Source organism: Thalassophryne amazonica, chromosome 2 (genome assembly GCF_902500255.1).
Source record: "Thalassophryne amazonica chromosome 2, fThaAma1.1, whole genome shotgun sequence".
Classification (NCBI taxonomy): Eukaryota; Metazoa; Chordata; class Actinopteri; order Batrachoidiformes; family Batrachoididae; genus Thalassophryne; species Thalassophryne amazonica.
In genome coordinates this window covers 107146184-107164624 of record NC_047104.1, presented here as the reverse complement: position 1 = coordinate 107164624, position 18441 = coordinate 107146184, and the positions used below count along the sequence as shown (strand labels likewise).

General features: G+C 40.0%; 1 protein-coding gene and 1 long non-coding RNA gene across 3 annotated transcripts in view; one reads left to right on the top strand and one right to left on the bottom strand.

Annotated features, from left to right (window-relative positions):
• nucb2a (nucleobindin 2a) overlaps positions 1-18441 on the bottom strand; it is a 38121-nt gene that overhangs the window by 17668 nt on the left and 2012 nt on the right. For both annotated transcript variants that reach the window (XM_034191337.1, XM_034191342.1), the window contains 6 exons: positions 12914-13021; positions 10628-10760; positions 10390-10493; positions 9547-9732; positions 5136-5226; positions 4948-5006 (listed from right to left, as the gene is read on the bottom strand). In XM_034191337.1, the coding sequence (XP_034047228.1) occupies positions 4948-5006; positions 5136-5226; positions 9547-9732; positions 10390-10493; positions 10628-10760; positions 12914-13021 (681 nt within the window). The remainder of the gene's footprint in view (positions 1-4947; positions 5007-5135; positions 5227-9546; positions 9733-10389; positions 10494-10627; positions 10761-12913; positions 13022-18441) is intronic.
• On the top strand, positions 17221-18414 carry LOC117528709. The gene is made up of 3 exons (XR_004565859.1): positions 17221-17267; positions 17319-17324; positions 18257-18414. It is a non-coding gene; the product is annotated as an uncharacterized LOC117528709 (long non-coding RNA).

The window sequence follows — 18441 nt, the reverse complement described above, 5'->3', positions numbered from 1 at the left end:
GAAAAAAAGTCACATAATCTTGTCTAAAATCTTGTTTGAACAGCAGAATGTTTATTTTCCAGGGAGATAAAAATTCTTACCATGTTTCCTGAGAAAACACAGTTCATTTTTCCCGTTGCTGCACAAATCTTATTTTAAAACTTGACAGCTCTAAAAGTTTGGGATGTCCACATGCTAAGTTTAGCTTAAGCGCCACACAGGAGCAACACAGTGTCACCGCAGCAACCAACCAGTCCTGCTTTACGACAACTGTCGTAACAGCTACACTTTGAGTGTTGTGATTTGGCATTATATAAATGAAAATAAATTGAAAATTGAATGATTTACATAAAAAAAAACCCTTCCATGTCCCGGACAGTCTGGGATTGCCCAGTCGCAACAGAGGAACGAAATGAAGTTCAGCACTGAAACTTGCCGATTTGAGGAAAGTGGGTACTGTATTTCCTTAATTAAAAGTCCAGGCTTTTATTTTTTTCAAACCATGCTCAGACCCGGGGCCTAAACGATGCAGGCCATAATTCTAGACCAACGATTATTAACAAAATGCTGCTTGCTGCCTGCACTGTAGTACAGTGTTAAGTTTCACACATATCTCTGGGTGTGATGAACCAAAGACAACTGCTTCAGATCAGAACCCTCTGCCTGGCTGCAAACCCTCTCTGGAGCCTGACGTGCACCTGCTAAATGACAGAGGGACTGTGACTGGTCACTTTTTTGCTTTCACTCCTTCCTCTCCCATCATATTTTAAAAGTTTTTGCGGCACGCATGCCGATTACATTCCGATCATGTATCAAATAGAGGAACAGTTGGCAGACATGTCTGCAAATAAACACTACAAAGACGCTCAAATGACTTGCAATTCATGGAGGGAAATTGCATGTACCATACCACTAGTTTGGAGGTTGATGATTGTACAATGAAGTGGAGCTCATTGAGGGACAAACTGATACATTCAGCCAGGAATGAAACAACATTGTGTACCCAGAAGTTCTGTGGCAGGAGAGTGGAGTGTAGTAGTGGTGATTACTGGTGTGCAATACTGCAAGATTTGGTATTGATCCAATACCAAGTAAATGCAGGGCCACTATTGATAATTTTTAATAATTAAGGTGGATGCATCATCAAATTGCTAAATTTGTGTTTTTGGGCAAAGTTTATAGGTAAACAGATGCTTTATTATCACAATGAAAGTTTTTGTTCAGAAACAATTGAACAGTAACAAAAATTTTTGCCATACGTTGTCATGTCTGGATTTTTAAATATTATCAAACCAAATTACCATTCAAGAACAAATTCTCTTTTTTCCCCAGATAGGGTTCAAAAATTAAAAGACAAAAATTAAATAAAACGTCCTCCCTAATTGCACTTCTTATCTAGATTTTTTTTCTTGAATAAACAAAATGATCAATCCACAATAAAAGTTATAAAACAAGTAGAATTTCAAGTAGACTGCGTGTTCAGGAGATAAAACACAAAAAATAAAAACAAAATGTATCCCCATCAGTGCACTTACTGAAAATAAAGTATCAATCTCATTACACCAGTATCAATCAATATCGATACCAACTTTGGTATTGATATTAACAATATTTGGATCCGGTCACCCACCACCGCTGGTGATACTGAGGCGGAAATAGTTGTGTCAAAATGTATAACCAGTGATTCCATATTGCTTTTAATTCCATTCCAGGATATATGATTTCAGCATTCAAAATCTTCACCTGGCAAGGTTCCCACCCATAGGGCGGGTAGTTTGCTAGTATATATTATGTACAAAAAAGTGTCATCAAAAGTAGACCTCGACTCAAATGTGGCTCCATGGGCTATTCAGACCCCTTGCACCTCTGGCTATGCACCAGTATAGTCTCCGAGCGGGAGGAACACAAACATGTCAAAAACGAAAACCTAATTCATGTGGAAAGCGTTAGATGATTGACTGCATCATCTGTCAGAAACAGGCTTGGTGCATACAGAGCATCTGGAAAATATTCACAGTGCTTCACTTTTTCCACATTTTATGTTACACCCTTATTCCAAAATGGATGAAATTAATTTTTTTCCCCTCAAAATTCTACTCACAACATCCCATAATGACAATGTGAAAAAAGCTCTTTTTGGAGATTTTTGCACATTTATTAAAAAGATACAATAAACCCCTAAGAAATCACACGTACACAAGTATTTACAGCCTTTGCCATGAAGCTAAAAATTGAGCTTGTGTACATCCTGGTTCCATGATCCTCCACAAGATGTTTCTATAGCTTAATTGGAGTCCACCTGGGGTAAATTCAGTTGATTTGGAAAGGCACACACCCGTCTACATATAAGGAATTTTTTGCAGACCTCTGAGACAGAATTGTCTCGAGGCACAAATTTGTGGAAGTGTAAAGAAGCATTTCTGCAGCTTTGAAGGTTCCAATGAGCACAATGGCCTCCATCATCTGTAAATGGAAGAAGTTCAGATCCACCAGGACCCTTCCTAGAGCTGACCGCCCATCTAAACTGAGCAATTGGGGCAGAAGTGCCTTAATCAGGAAGGCGACCAAGAACCCAATGGTCACTCTGTCAGATCTCCAGCATTCCTCTGTGGAGAGAGGAGAACCTTCCAGAAGGACAACCATCTCTCCAGCAATCCACCAATCAGGACTGCATGGTAGAGTGGCCATGCAGGATGGAAGCCACTCCTTAGTAAAAGGCACATGGCAGCCCACCTGAAGTTTGCCAAAAGGCACCTGAAGGACTCTCAGACCATGAGAAACAAAATTCTCTGGTCTGATGAGACAAAGATTGAACTCTTTGGTGTGAATACCAGGCATCAGGATTGGAGGAAACCAGGCACCATCCCTGCAGTGAAGCATGGTGGTGGCAGCATCATGCTGTGGGGATGTTTTTCAGCCGCAGGACCTGGGAGACTAGTCAGGACTGAGGGAAAGATGAATGCAACAATGTACAGAGACATCCTGGATGAAAACCTGCTCCAGAGTGCTCTTGACCTCAGACTGGATTCATCTTTCAGCAGGTCAATGACCCTAACCACGCAGTCAAGATATCAAAGGAGAGGCTTCAGGACAACTCTGTGAATGTCCTTGAGTGGCCCAGACAGAGCCCAAACCTGAACCAGATTGAGCATCTCTGGAGAGATCTGAAAATGGCTGTGCACGGACGCTCCCCAGCCAACCTTTTTTTTCCATTTTAATTTCATTTTTATAGTGCCAAATCACAACAAAGTTGCCTCAAGGTGCTTCACACAAGTTCCCAAAACTGTTCTGGCTAAAGGCCCCTTTCCACATAGTGCGAAGTTTGGTCGAATACGGTGAAACAGTTCGAATTAGCGCACCACGAAACATCATGCTGACGGGCAGGCGTGCACAATCCAGGTGCAAGGGTTCATGCACGTGACTGTGTCTTTCGAGCAGGAACACAGTGCCAGGTGCACCATATCGTGCCAAAGATGTGGAATAAATAAAACAAAAACCAGCTGGTACCTGTGGAACCACTTGTGTCGCTTATGTGGAATAAACACTTCCTGTCAGTTCAGCACACACACCAAAGCCACACTCGTGGGGAATTTAGACAAATTTCACTGCCAGTACGACAGTGATTGTGTGCAGACTGTTGTCGTGCCAAGAATGTGAATGGCCACACATTTTCTAAGTGCCAAATGAGCGGTGTTAGGTGTGTGTCAGCTGGAATTTGGCCAACACCTGCCGCGAGAGGGATCGATGGGTTCGCACAGCGCACACACACTGTCTTTCAGCCGCTGTTGTGCACAAATAGTTGTAGCAACAGGTGTACGAGACGTTGGAGGCAGGGACAATTTTATAGGTTTTGCACACAATTCCTGCTTCATGCGCACTTGACCAAACATCGCACCATGTGTGAAGGGGCCCTAACACACCACATTCCCTCATTTTGTAAAGAAAAGAATAAAGGAAAATTCACATTAAATTTTTCAACCATTTCTGCGTGTGTGTGGTCTGCACCCCCCCCCCCTCCAAAAAAAAAATGGTGGAACCCCTTTTCTTTTCCCACACATCTATAGCTGAAGCAACCTGATGGAGCTCGAGAGGTGCTGCAAAGAGAAACGGGCAAAACTGCCCAAAGACTGGTGCACCACATTTGGGTATCATATTCAAGAAGACTTAGTTGTTGCCAAAGGTGCATCAATATAGTGCTGAGCAAAGGGTGTGAATACATATGTACATGCAAGTTCTTAGTTTTAATTTTAAATAAATTTGCAACCACGCACCCCCCCCCAAAAAAAATTCCAGTGATTACGGAGTGCAGTGAGTACAAAATTTTTTTTTTTTTTTTTTTTTTTTGGAGGGGGGGGGGGGGGGGTGTGACAATTCACTTCCGTTTCGAATAAGGCTGCCAAATAATAAGATGTGGAAAAAGTGAAGCGCTGGGAATACTTTTTGGATGCACTGCATTTGAACCAAACAAAATCATACATGGTTTTTAAAACTTTTACAACGTGGGCATGCTGGCCATTATCACTGTACACCGCACTATGAAACAGAGACTGATGTGCAGTGTTGATGATTTGTAAATAACTCAGGCTTGTTGCCTAATTAAACTAAAACCAGAATCTTAATGTGTTATTAAAACGTGCACTGGCGAGCTCAGCAGGGCGCCGACTGCCTATTAGTTTCAGACACAGTGCATATGAAATGAGGCGAGAGAAAACGAGCACTGTTTTAGTGAATCTGATTAAATTTATCCAACATTAACAATAAGAAAACACCTTTATCAGGCCAATTCAGATGGTCTTTGAGCAAATCGGGGCATTCCTAGATTTAATATACTTTTAGACCACTATGATTTTGTGCTTGTCCAGACAGACAGCTCATACAAAGTGTTAACATGCCTCCAGAAAATTTCTATTTGCTTCAGACAAGGGGACAACTGTTATGTCAAACCCTGATTAGGTACCATGACTTTACCTCCTTTGTGAATAATGCCTCTAGTTCCTGTTCATCAAAGAAGCCATCTCCATTTGCATCTGCAATATGATTGGAGGGGGAGAAGAAGAAAAAAAAGATTAGCAATAAGATGGTTATCTGTAACAAAAACAATTTATATATATATAGCTCAAATGGTCACTGATCTTGTTTACAAAAAGAGGAATTACCATGCAGGCTGAAAAAAGTCTTTGGGTCGAAATCTTCAGGATCTAAGCCATCAGCTTCCTCCCACACTTCCTTCAGTTGGTTCTCACTGCCCTAAGATGTCACAGCAAATTATGTGTTTGACTACAGCTGCATAAATCATGCATCATTTCAAGCTGCATCAGTAAAGTATTGAGCAAAGGGTGTGAATATTTATGTACATGTGATTCTTAATTTTTTATTTTTAATGAATTTGCAAAAATCAAAAACATTTTTTCATGTCGTTATGGGGTGTTGTGAGTAGAACTTTGATATTATATTTTCTTACTCCATTTTGGAATAAGGCTGTAACATAAAATGTGGAAGAAGTAAAGCGCTGTGAATACTTCTCAGATGCACTGTTACTGTGGAAATGAGTATGTGTTTGTTTGTGCCATTAAAAAAAAAAAAAAAAAAAAAAACACCACACACGGTCATTAGACAGCACTCTTTGCTGTTTGAGAAACGCATTATTTGCTTGAAATGAACATGACTGTTAATTGTATTTTATCTGGAACCTGACATGAGGAAAAGCTTAAAATAACGCCATCACAATCGCTCACATAAAAAAAAAAAAAAAAAATGCTTTAAATGGCACCCAGCTGTTTCAAAACGTGCTGAAGGCAACTGACCCGTTAGGAAGTTTATACCGCTCTCATTTATAAAACAAAAAAGGCAGTTTCATGGTGTTTCTCATTTCAACTGTAAAGAAAAGTTGTAGTCGTGAACTGTGATTTTTGTTTCATATATTAAGTCGCAGGATCTGTCAAACCAATAAAAAACACAAAACTGTGGCTTATACTCACGAAAGTACAGTATGCATTACTTTATGGGTTGAAACATCATACATTTTTAAACATTTTCAACTAAAAGAAGTTGGGTGGGGGGAGGAATCACTCCCCGTAAACTTGCGCAAGAGGAGAAATTCAGTACATTATAGTGAGGAAAATAAGTATTTGAACACCCTACAATTTTGCAAGTTCTCCCACTTAGAAATCATGGAGGGATCTGAAATTTTCATCTTAGGTGCATGTCTACTGTGAGACATACCGTATTTTCCGGACTATAAGTCGCACTTTTTTACATGTTTTGGCCGGGGGTGCGACCTATACTCCGGTGCGACTTATAAATGAAAAATATACCGGTAGGATCTCAATTAATTTACTGTAACAAAACAATTTTACGTGACAGAGTCGATCTATGTATTAAAATGGCCACCGGAAAAGGAAATGCAATGCTTCATGGGCACTGTAGTATGACGGCCATCCTATAGTTCACGCTGGTCGCGATAACCAATCAGAGAACAGAACTTTGGATGCGTATTCCTCACCTCACCCACAGCGTGTGAAGCTGACGAACACGGTGCTTGCTGTTATTCCGGCATGGCGAACAGAACAGCTTCAACCCTTGGATATCAATGTGAGCAGAGTGTTTAAGTTGACGCTGAGAGCTGCGTGGGAGCACCGGGTGAGCGACGGTGGAGGATTAGCGTGTGCACTTGGAAGGAGCTGGCGTCGATGATTGTGAAAAGCGTTTGAAGCAGACGAACATGGTGTTTATTCCGGGACGGCTAACAAGACAGCTTCAACCCTTGGATATCAGTGTGAGCAGAGTTGACGCTGAGAGCTGCATGGGAGCACTGAGCGACGGCGGAGGATTAGCGTCTGCACTTGGAAGGAGCTGGATCGACACCGCTGGGCGGTCATGAGCTGCGCAGGTAGGCGCTGCATGGTTCGGCTCGCAATGTGGTCCGCAAAATACAAACATATCCGTAGGTAAAATGCAGCTCACGAGAGGGCACTCGAGGCTTGTGTGACTGTTCCTGCGACTTCTGACTACCATAGAAAAATAAAAATTTTAACGTTACTGATAACATAACAAGACAACGGAGAAGGCCCGAAAAAATGCCACCAAAAAGAAAATCATACTCTGCAGATTACAAGTTGCGACTGGTGAAATATGCATCCGAAAACGGTAGCCGTCACAATATTATCATCTGAACTTTTCATGTTAACATACCTGTATGTCCATGGGACTTATAGTCCAGTGGACCTTATTTATGGTTTATTTTTCTTTATAATGGATAAAGTGGCTGGTGCGACTTATACTCCGGTGCGACTTATTTATGGTTTATTTTTCTTTATAATGGATAAAGTGGCTGGTGCGACTTATACTCCGGTGCGACTTATTTATGGTTTATTTTTCTTTATAATGGATAAAGTGGCTGGTGCGACTTATACTCCGGTGCGACTTATTTATGGTTTATTTTTCTTTATAATGGATAAAGTGGCTGGTGCGACTTATACTCCGGTGCGACTTATTTATGGTTTATTTTTCTTTATAATGGATAAAGTGGCTGGTGCGACTTATACTCCGGTGCGACTTATAGTCCGGAAAATACGGTAATCCAAAAAAAAAAACAAAAACCTGGAAATCACAATGTATGATTTTTTTTTTAAATAATTTATTTGTATGTTACTGCTGCAAATAAGTATTTCAACACCTGTCAATCAGCAGAAATTCTGGCCCGCAAAGACCTGTTAGTCTGCCTCTAAAGAGTCCACCTCCACTCCACTTATTATTCCAAATTAGAAACACCTATTTGAGGTCGTTAGCTGCATAAAGACACCTGTCTACCCCACACAATCAGTAAGACTTCAACTACTAACATGGCTAAGACCAAAGAGCTGTCCAAAGATACCAGAGACAAAACTGTAGACCTCCAAAAGGCTGGAAAGGGCTACGAGGCAACCGCCAAGCAGCTTGTTGAAAAAAGATCAACTGCTGGAGCAATTATTAAAAAATGGAAGAAGCTAAACATGACTGTCAATCTCCCTCGGACTGGGGCTCCATGCAAGATCCCACCTTGTGGCGTATCAATGATCCTAAGAAAGGTGAGGAATCAGCCCAGAACTGCACGGGAGGAGCTGGTCAATGACCTGAAGAGAACTGGCACCACTGTTTCCAAGGTTACTGTGGGTAATACACTAAGATGTCATTGGTTAAAATCATGCCATGGCATGGAAGGTTCCCCAGCTTAAATCAGCGCACGTCCAGGCCCTTCTTAAGTTTGCCCTGGACCATTTGGATGATCCAGAGGAGTCATGGGAGAAAGTTATGTGGTCAGATGAGACCAAAATAGAACTTTTTGGTCTTAATTCCACTCGCTGTTTGGAGGAAGAAAAATGCTGAGTACCATCCCAAAAACACCATCCCTACTGTGAAGCATGGGGGTGGAAGCATCATGCTTTGGGTGTGTTTTTCTGCACATGGGACAGGACGACCGCACTGTATTAAGGAGAGGATGACTGGGGCCATGTATTGCGAGATTTTGGGGAACAACCTCCTTCCCTCAGTTAGAACATTGAAGATGGGTTGTGGATGGGTCTTCCAACATGACAATGATCCAAAGCACACAGCCAGGATAACCAAGGAGTGGCTCCGTAAGAAGCATATCAAGGTTCTGGAGTGGCCTAGCCAGTCTGCAGTGACACGTGCTAATTCAAGGAAAGCGTAGGTACCATATTTCTTGGATTAAAAGATCAGGCATTTTTCAAACTGTGCTGCACCTAATCAAAGCAGGCCTTTATTCAAGACCAACGATTAGTAACAAAATGCTTAACACCATATGGTGTTAAGTTTCACACATATCCCTGGGTGTGACGAACCAAATAACTTTAGATCAGAACCCTCTGTGTGTTTTTGCAGTGCACACGCCAGTTACATTTTGATCATTAAACAAATATGTTTGGCATAGAGTCTGCAAATATGACCAACTTTACAACACAGAGACAGAAAAAGGCTTACACAGAGTTTTTTCTGACTGTGACCTGCAATTCATGAAAGGAAACTACAGAAAGAAATTGACTGTAAAAAGCAGTGAAGCTCATTGAGGGACAAATTAATCCAGAAAAAGCCACCGTTTTGCAATTTGCCCTGCAGCAAATTGCATAGAGACGTGGTGGAGAACTTTAAAAGGGTCACACGCATGTCAACGTCATTGCATGGCCATGGAGTTGCAGAGCTGGAAAAATCCTAAATCAGGCTTTAGGATCTTAAGTTACCACTACGCAGCAGACTTGGGGAAAAAAAAGTAACTCGACCAAATGTAATCTTTTTAATGCACATTTTTTCAGATGAAGTCTTGACCTGGTCATTAAATGAGGCAAGTCCTGATTCAAGGTCAGGCCTTTAATCAAGGAAATATGTAAACCTAATTGGTGCTGGGGATTCCCTGTAGATCGTTCGGCACCTCCAGATTTTGCTCATTTTATACATACAGCAAATTTTGTCCGTTTTATACATATAACGGCTTTTGATTATAACAGACAAAATTCAATGGTCCACCTCAATCCATTATATGCGGGTTTTACTGAATACCAACAGCAGACTTACTGGGTGGTTGACTTTTGGATGATCGGCGTGCTTCTTCTTCATCTCCTCATAGTGCTCCTCTTCTCTCTTCCGTTCTTCCTCATCCAGTGTCTTCAGGTGTTCTCGTCTGTCGTGCTCTTTCATCATTTCATAACGCTTGAATTCCTCATGTCGCTCTTTGTCAAAGTTCTCCAGATCATTAGTGGCCTTGACAAAACAAAATATAAAAGGTTTGCAATAAATGCATCCATGTGACATTAAAATAAACTGGGGGGAAATCTACTTTGCAACGTCATGGCCATTTGATAAATAAGCTAGTTCAAACACGATACATCTGAACACTTTTCTGCAGGCATTCATTTTATCCAGTCATTCTGGCATAAAAATCAATTTATAGAGAAAAACAGCTGACAGACTTTATCAAGTCCCTGAATTAATGTGCGCATAAATTTCATTTCATTATTTAGAAACACTTAAAAAAAAATCCCATGTAAATTAGACACCATAATCATGTATACTGTATCCAGCTCAACTATTTAATTTGAAATTTAAGATTTTACACCAGGTGCCCATCCTCATTTATCTGGGCTTGGGACTGATGCACAATGTACTGGCTGCACACCCCATGTGCTGGCATTTAAAATACATGTATAATCTCATATTTAAAAGGCAACAGTATGCATGTCTATGAAAAACTTTCACATTGTCCAACATAGGCCAACCAAAAGGTATCATGACATTAATTTTATCATTCAGAATACCTTATGTACATTAGTTGACTAATTTAAACAAAAAAAAAAATCTTTTGCATGATATGGATGCCCCCTAGTGGCAATTTCGTGAATCATCTAACACGAGATTTACCGATTTGATGAGACGATCCAGATCATCCACTTCAAAGGTATGTGGGTTCATGTGGTTTAAGTACTCAAACTGTTTCAACAGAGCCTGGTGATCCACTGCTATGTCTTCCCAGGGCAGAGAAATAAAAGAAAACCATACGTAGCATAGGCTATTTAAAAAAATAAATGTTAAATCAATATATTGAAAAAGTCTTAAAAACTGCATGTTAAACACAATTCAATGACAGAGCCTACTGTACCATTTCCTCCTTCGAGGTCTTGCTTGGCTTTAATCAGGGTGCGTAGTCGGCTGACCTCCTGCCTCTTTAACTCATCCAATTTTGTTCTGACATGATGGCTGACAAAGTCCAACTCTTTAGCCAGTTTACCTTGCTGCATGATGATGCAAAGATTAATTCACACTGCAGTTGTACTGACACATGCAATTAATTCTTGAACTAGTCACTGTGACATCTTTGTTGTTTACTTCTTCAATTTACTGTCTTTATCAACAGACAGCGATTGTAAAATAAATTAGTTTAAGCCAGACAGTAAGTGTGTGTATACAGTGACACGATCAAGTACGTATTTGTATCACATTTACACAACACACTGAGTTAAACTATGAAAACAAATGCTTTGATATATCAAGATATTAGCATTTTTATTTGGTATTGGAAGAAAACAGAAATAGTGACCAAGATTAATAAACAGTATTGAAACAAAATCAAATGTATTAATTTTTCCCACATCAGCTTTCCTTTAAGGCAAACAACCAACACAAGTCAGTAATGCTTTAAAAACCCAAATATATACATCTTCTGCCAGCTGTTTTCACTGAAGAAAAAAAAAAAAAAATCTGTTGTGTTCCACCAACCACCACCATTTAAATTAACTTGTCTGACTTGTTTAGCAGCCATTAAGAGCCTTTTCAGGTAGATTATTATCAGAGGGTAATATATGACTGCCTCGCTATTTGCCTGAAATTGCTTTTGGTGGGAAGTCTATGGGTAGATTGAAAAAAAATACTAAAATTCTAAGTCCCTAAACCTAACGGTGTTGTTTTCTAGGACCTCTAGAATAGTCAGTATCTCGAAGGCCTAAAAAAAATTATGTTTTAAAGTTGAAACGTCTGATTGATGAGTTCCAGAAAATTGGGATGCTGCAAAATGCTACTTTTTGCTGAAGTTGCACCTGTTTTTGAGGCATTTCTGGACTGCGTCCTCAACATCCTAAGCTAGTTTATGCATTATTTGAATCTATTCACAGGCCCAATATTATGCCACTTGAAATTAATGTTGGATAAAGAAAAGCGCAAGAGTATAGGTGGCGCTCGGCCAGGCAAATTAGGTGTTTTTGGGGGTTGCAGATCTCCATGCCCCTTCATTAGAGCTGAATGAAATATATTTAAACAGGCAGCCCTGTATGTCAACTAACTGTCATATGAAGATTGTAGTGGGGTTCAGCTATATAAACACTTTTCTGACCATTATTCTACAAGAACACATGCACAGTCATCTTTATGTACGTAGTCATGACTAATTACAGAATTCAATAAGATGTCAATGTTTACAGGCACAGTAGCCATCTTGATCACTGAAGCAAATTTCAAGAAAATAATTTCCAATTATCTGTCACCCCAACTGGGTTCAAGGAAACTGAGGTAGGAATATGGAGCTGTGCAGATGTCTACTGCATTGAGATTATCAGGATGGAAATAAATGCCAGTAGAACAACATGGGCTAAAAAACAATCTTGTTACATGTGTGTCCCACATTAATAAAGCATTTCTATTCAAATTCACATTTGTAAACTTACCACATTATAATGGTCAGAAAAGAGTTAATACAGCTGAATCTCACTATAATCTTTATATGATAGTGAGTAGAAATACAGGGCTGCCTGTTTAAAATTCAAATCTGATGAGGGCGCATGGAGATGTGCAACCCCCAAAAACACTATATTTGACTTTTTGACAGACTTGAGCGCCACCCATACTCTCACACCTTCATTAACCCACATTACTTTCAAGTGACACAGCACTGGGCTTGCTAATGTAATCACACCATACTTAAAATAGCTTGGGATGTTGAGGGAACAGTCCAGAAATGGCTCAAATATGAGTCACTTCAGCAAAACGTAGTCTTTTGCAGCACCCCCTATAGGCGGGGCCATCGACTGCCCACCGAAATTTTCCGGAACTCCTCCCATCACAGATCAACACCAGTAAAAATGAAGCTGGGCAGTCAGAAAACCTAATTTTTTAGGAAGCCCAACTTTGGCCCTCAGGAAATTGACCCTTCTTCCAGAGACCCTAGGAAAAAAACAAAAACAACCACCACCAATTGGTTTAGGGACTTAGAAAAATCCTAAAATTCTATCCACCTTCCGCCAAGAGGCAAATCTGAGATGGTCATATATCATGCACTGCCCGATTCTTAAAAATCCTGCCTCTTAATTAACCAAGCACAGACAAGGAGCTGGCAAAAGTTCTCATCATGCTGATACAAATAACAGATGATGGGGGGGGGGGGGGGGAGAAATACCTTGATGTCTTCCATGTCTGTGTTGTGGAGCTTTTCTCTAAAATGCTGATCTTTCTCGAGAAAATCAATTACTTCTCTGAGGTAGCGATCATAATGGAGTCCAGTGTCCTAAAACATGTATGAAAGGGGGGGGGGGGGGGTCAGCTCTTAAATAGCACACTAAAGTTTAATCCCACAATAATCCATCAGTAACATATTGTTACATTTCATCAAATCATGTTGAGGCCTTTGTAAGTTAATAAAACATTTAGCCACGACATCATATACAAGTACAACTCTGTTGGACCACTAAACGTCTTTACAACCATCCCCAGATTGAAGACAATTTACTTATCCCAAAACATAAAATGTTGTATGCACTTGCATTTCCAGACAGTTTTCATGGGATGGATTTTGCTCATTTAAGACAACTTTCATTACTTTAAAATAGATCACATCTTCCAGTTTTTGGTCAAAGGCTTTTAAAGCTCAAATACTCCTTTTCAACAAGTTTACATCAATCTCAGAAAGACCCAATACATGAAAATATAGTTTCCACTGCCAAACAATTAATTAATGAGTTTTAACTACAGTGCATCCAGCGAGTTTTTATTTTTTATTTTTAATAAATTTGAAAAAAAAAATGTCATTATGGTGTGTTTTGAGTAGAACTTTGAGGGGGAAAAATAATTTTCTCCATTTTGGAATAAGGCTGTAACGTAACAAAATGTTGAAAAAGTGAAGTGCTGTGAATACTTTCTGAAACCACCGTAACTAAATCATCTTATAATGAAAAATGCTCACTGGCAATGCCACACCTTGTAGTGACATCTATATATGCCACATTTGGTGAAAGTAACAGGTGACAGCCAAAACATTTTGAATTTGTAATTCAAAGAAGGCAACAACAACAACAACAAAAGAATAATTTGGTAAGAAGTATAGGGAAAAAGAAAAATGGAAAGAGTGCAGCAAAGGCAAAGCAGTAGAGTAAATCAAACAGAACAAGAGGGAAGGAGGTGTAGAATCAGGCTCTATTTATTAAAATACACACACACACACACACACACTTTATTAGATAACCATGTGCCCACAAACACATATGAGGAGGCTTTAAAATGCAGAAGTACACTCAGCTACTTCATTACAAACACGTGTTCAACTGCTCATGAAAGAAAGAAGAAGAAGAAGAGAAAAAAAAAGATATCTTGCAGAAGCCCAATTCCTTTAGGCATGGACACAAAGTCAAGATGATCAAGCTGTGATCTTTTGTTTAGTGAATATATTTAAACCTCAAGGCTTTGCAAAAAATTAGGTTTGCAAATAACCCTCAGGGTGTAGCCTAGATGGAACTAGTGAAACAGGGTGTGACTGAAGAAGCGAGAGAAGGGTTAAAGAAGGGTTAAAGATGGTAAGACAGTGGTAAGACTAGCAATAATGTATGTGGCTGAGATGAAAACAGGTGCTGAAGGGAGTATAAGAGAAGTTGGATGTGCATTAAAAATACTAAGACTTGTAGCATCACAAAACAAAAAAAAACATAATTGTTAGAATTGGTTAAAGTAGATCATGTCAGAGATCATGCTCTGGTGCACCACAATGTTGCATTCAAAACTTTACAGAACCACCTTGGGACATGATGGTAACCACTCAGGCTGACAACCACCCCATCATCCCTCCTCCCTTTAAAAGTAACCATCTACAGTGAGGAAAATAAGTATTTGAACACCCTGCGATTTTGCAAGTTCTCCCACTTAGAAATCATGGAGGGGTCTGAAATTTTCATCTTAGGTGCATGTCCACTGTGAGAAACATAATCTAAAAAAAAAAATCCAGAAATCACAATGTATGATTTTAAACAATTTATTTGTATGTTACTGCTGCAAATAAGTATTTGAACACCTGTGAAAATCAATGTTAATATTTGGTACAGTAGCCTTTGTTTGCAATTACAGAGGTCAAACGTTTCCTGTAGTTTTTCACCAGGTTTGCACACACTGCTGCAAATAAGTATTTGAACACCTGTGAAAATCAATGTTAATATTTGGTACAGTAGCCTTTGTTTGCAATTACAGAGGTCAAACGTTTCCTGTAGTTTTTCACCAGGTTTGCACACACTGCAGCAGGGATTTTGGTCCACTCCTCCATACAGATCTTCTCTAGATCTTTCAGGTTTGGAGTTTTAGCTCCTTCCAAAGATTTTCTATTGAATTCAGGTCTGGAGACTGGCCAGGCCACTCCAGGACCTTGAAAGGCTTCTTACAGAGCCCCTCCTTAGTTGCCCTGGCTGTGTGTTTGGGGTCACTGTCATGCTGGAAGACCCAGCCATGACCCATCTTCAATGCTCTTACTGAGGGAAGGAGGTTGTTTGCCAAAATCTTGCAATACATGACCCCATCCATCCTCCCTTCAATACGGTACAGTCGTCCTGTCCCCTTTGCAGAAGAGCACCCCCAGAGTATGATGTTTCCACCCCCATGTTTCACCGTTGGGATGGTTTTCTTGGGGTTGTTCTCATCCTCTAAACATGGTAAGTGGAGTTGATTCCAAAAAGTTCTATTCTGGTCTCATCTGACCACATGACCTTCTCCCATGCCTCCTCTGGATCATCCAGATGGTCACTGGTGAGCTTCAAACGGGCCTGGACATGTGCTGGCTTGAGCAGGGGGACCTTGCTGACCTGCAGGATTTTAAACCATGACAGCATCATGTGTTACTAATGTAATCTTTGTGACTGTGGTCCCAGCTCTCTTCAGGTCATTGACCAGGTCCTCCTGTGTAGTTCTGAGCTGTCTCAGAATCATCCTTACCCCACAAAGTGAGATCTTGCATGGAATCCCAGACCGTGGGAGATTGACAGTCATCTTGTGTTTCTTTCACTTTCTAATAAATAATCATAACAGTTGTTGTCTTCTACCAAGCTGCTTGCCTGTTGTCCTGTAGTCCATCCCAGCCTTGTGCAGGTCTACAGTTTTGTCCCTTGTGTCCTTAGACAGCTCTTTGGTCTTGGCTATGGTGGACAGGTTGGAGTGTGATTGAGTGTGTGAACAGGTGTCTTTTATACAGGTAACAAATTCAAACAGGTGCAATTAATACAGGTAAAGAGTGCAGAATAAGAGGGCTTCTTAAAGAAAAATTAACAGGTCTGTGAGAGCCAGAATTCTTGCTGGTTGGTAGGGGGTCAAATACTTATTTGCAGCAGTAACCTACAAATAAATTATTTAAAAAATAAAAAAAATAAATAAAAAAATCATACATTGTGATTTCCGGATTTTTTTTTTTAGATTATGTCTCTCACAGTGGACATGCACCTAAGATGAAAATTTTAGATCCCTCCATGATTTCTAAGTGGGAGAACTTGCAAAATCACAGGGTGTTCAAATACTTATTTTCCTCACTGTATGTTCCATAATTCAGTGAAATGTTTTGGCCTTCTCCATCTGCTGGGGTGGTTCTATACAGTGAAGCACTTGAATGCTGGCTCATGCACGGTGAAAAGAGTCACATGGCTAAAATGTCATAGTTGACATTCCCCACACAATGCAAGTGATTCTCCTCATTCAAGTCTCTCTAAATAACTGTTTAACACAAAAGGCATACCAACAGTACTGATGATTCTCCAAAGACACCTTGCACCAAAAACATAAAGCGGTCACTTTTACATCACTGGTTAGCATCCACATGTGCCTTGCTCCAGTACTTATGGTACCTGTGCATAGGCTGACTATAATACCCACCAATGGAGATCCTGTCAATTATCAGGATGTTCCAGAGAGCAGTCCAGTCAACTGAATGAAACACTTTGTGACAATCTATATACAACCCCAACTGCAATGAAGTTGGGACATTGTCTGAAATGTGAATAAAAACAGACTACAATGATTTGCAAATCCTCTTCAACCTATATTAAATTGAATACCCCACAAAGACAAGATATTTAATGTTCAAACTGATTACTTTTTTGTTTTTGTGCAAATATCTGCTCATTTTGAAATTAATGCCTGCAACACATTTCAAAAAAGCTGGGACAGAGGCAACAAGACTGGGAAAGTTGATGAATGCTCAAAGAACACCCGTTTGGAACATTCCACAGGTGAACAGGTTAATTAGAAACAGGTGAGTGTCATAATTGGGTATAAAAGGAGCATCCCCAAAAGGCTCAGCCATTCACAATCAAAGATGAGGCGAGGATGACCACTTTGTGAACAACTGTGTGAAAAAAATAGCCCAACAGTTTAAGAACAATGTTTCTCAACATTCAATTGCAAGGCCAAAAACCAACATTGAATGCCCGTGACCTTCGATCCCTCAGGCAGCACTGCATTAAAAACCGACATCACTGTGTAAAGGATCTTACTGCATGGGCTCAGGAACAGTGATGCCGGTAACGAGTTACTCTAATCTGACCACTTTTTTCAGTAATCAGTTTAAAGTTACTTCTCCAAGTCACTGTGCGTTACTATTATTTTTGCATTGTGGGTTGATAGCAGCATTAATCTTGGTCCGTTGGCAGGAGGTCGGGGTTCGACTGAACTACCCACTTTAAGCGAGCTGTGAGTTTTTCATTTGTGGTTTTCTGCAGCAGCTACGACTCGTCTTCACCTCTTAAAGCGCGGTGACAACAGCACACCTGCACTGAGCTTTACAAAGACATTTTTATGCTTTTTTTTCTCCTTTATTTAGAATTCTGAGCTGAGCTCAGCTGTTTTTAATCTATGTGCTAAAAACAGCTGATCCTCCGTGACGCGTCAACAACTAACACTATTTTCCACTCAAATGCACCTAAACTCTCTGAGGACCACATGATGTGAAAATGCAATAAAACTTTCTTACCTGTAAATCTGGGCGTGGGGCTGGGATGTGCCCCCCTCCCCCACAACACCCCTAGATTAAAAGGTCCAGTTTTGAAGCTTTTTTTTACTACAACTACTAATACTACTTATAATAATAATAATTTCGACAAGTAAAATGTTTAGAGAGAATTTAAATGTTAGAAAAAATTTAATAGTTACATTTATAAACAATGTAGGTTCGAAATTGCAAGTTTTACTGTTACAGTGCTATCAACAGTTAAATATTTGGTCAAGAAAGAGGTCTTTATTTTACTTTTTATAAAACAAGTATTTATTTTCACTGAAGTCAAGAAAGGGTGACTATAAAGTGAGTTTTGGCAAAACGAGAATTGTTATGTTGAGGTGGCAGAGGGTTGTTGTCGGCAGCTGGGGAAAGTAACTAGTAATCTAACGTAGTTACTTTTACAATTGAGTAATCAGTAAAGTAACTAAGTTACTTTTTCAAGGAGTAATCAGTAACTGGATTACTTTTTCAAAGTAACTGTGGCAACACTGCTCAGGAACACTTCAGAAAACCGTTGTCAGTTAACACAGTTCGTTGCTACACTTACAAGTGCAAGATAAAACTCTACCATGCAAAGAAAAAGCCATACAGCAACAACATCCTGAAATACTGCCAACTTCTCTGGGCCCGAGCTCATTTGAAATGGACAGATCATATGCAAAGTGGAAAAGTGTGCTGTGGTCTGATGAGTC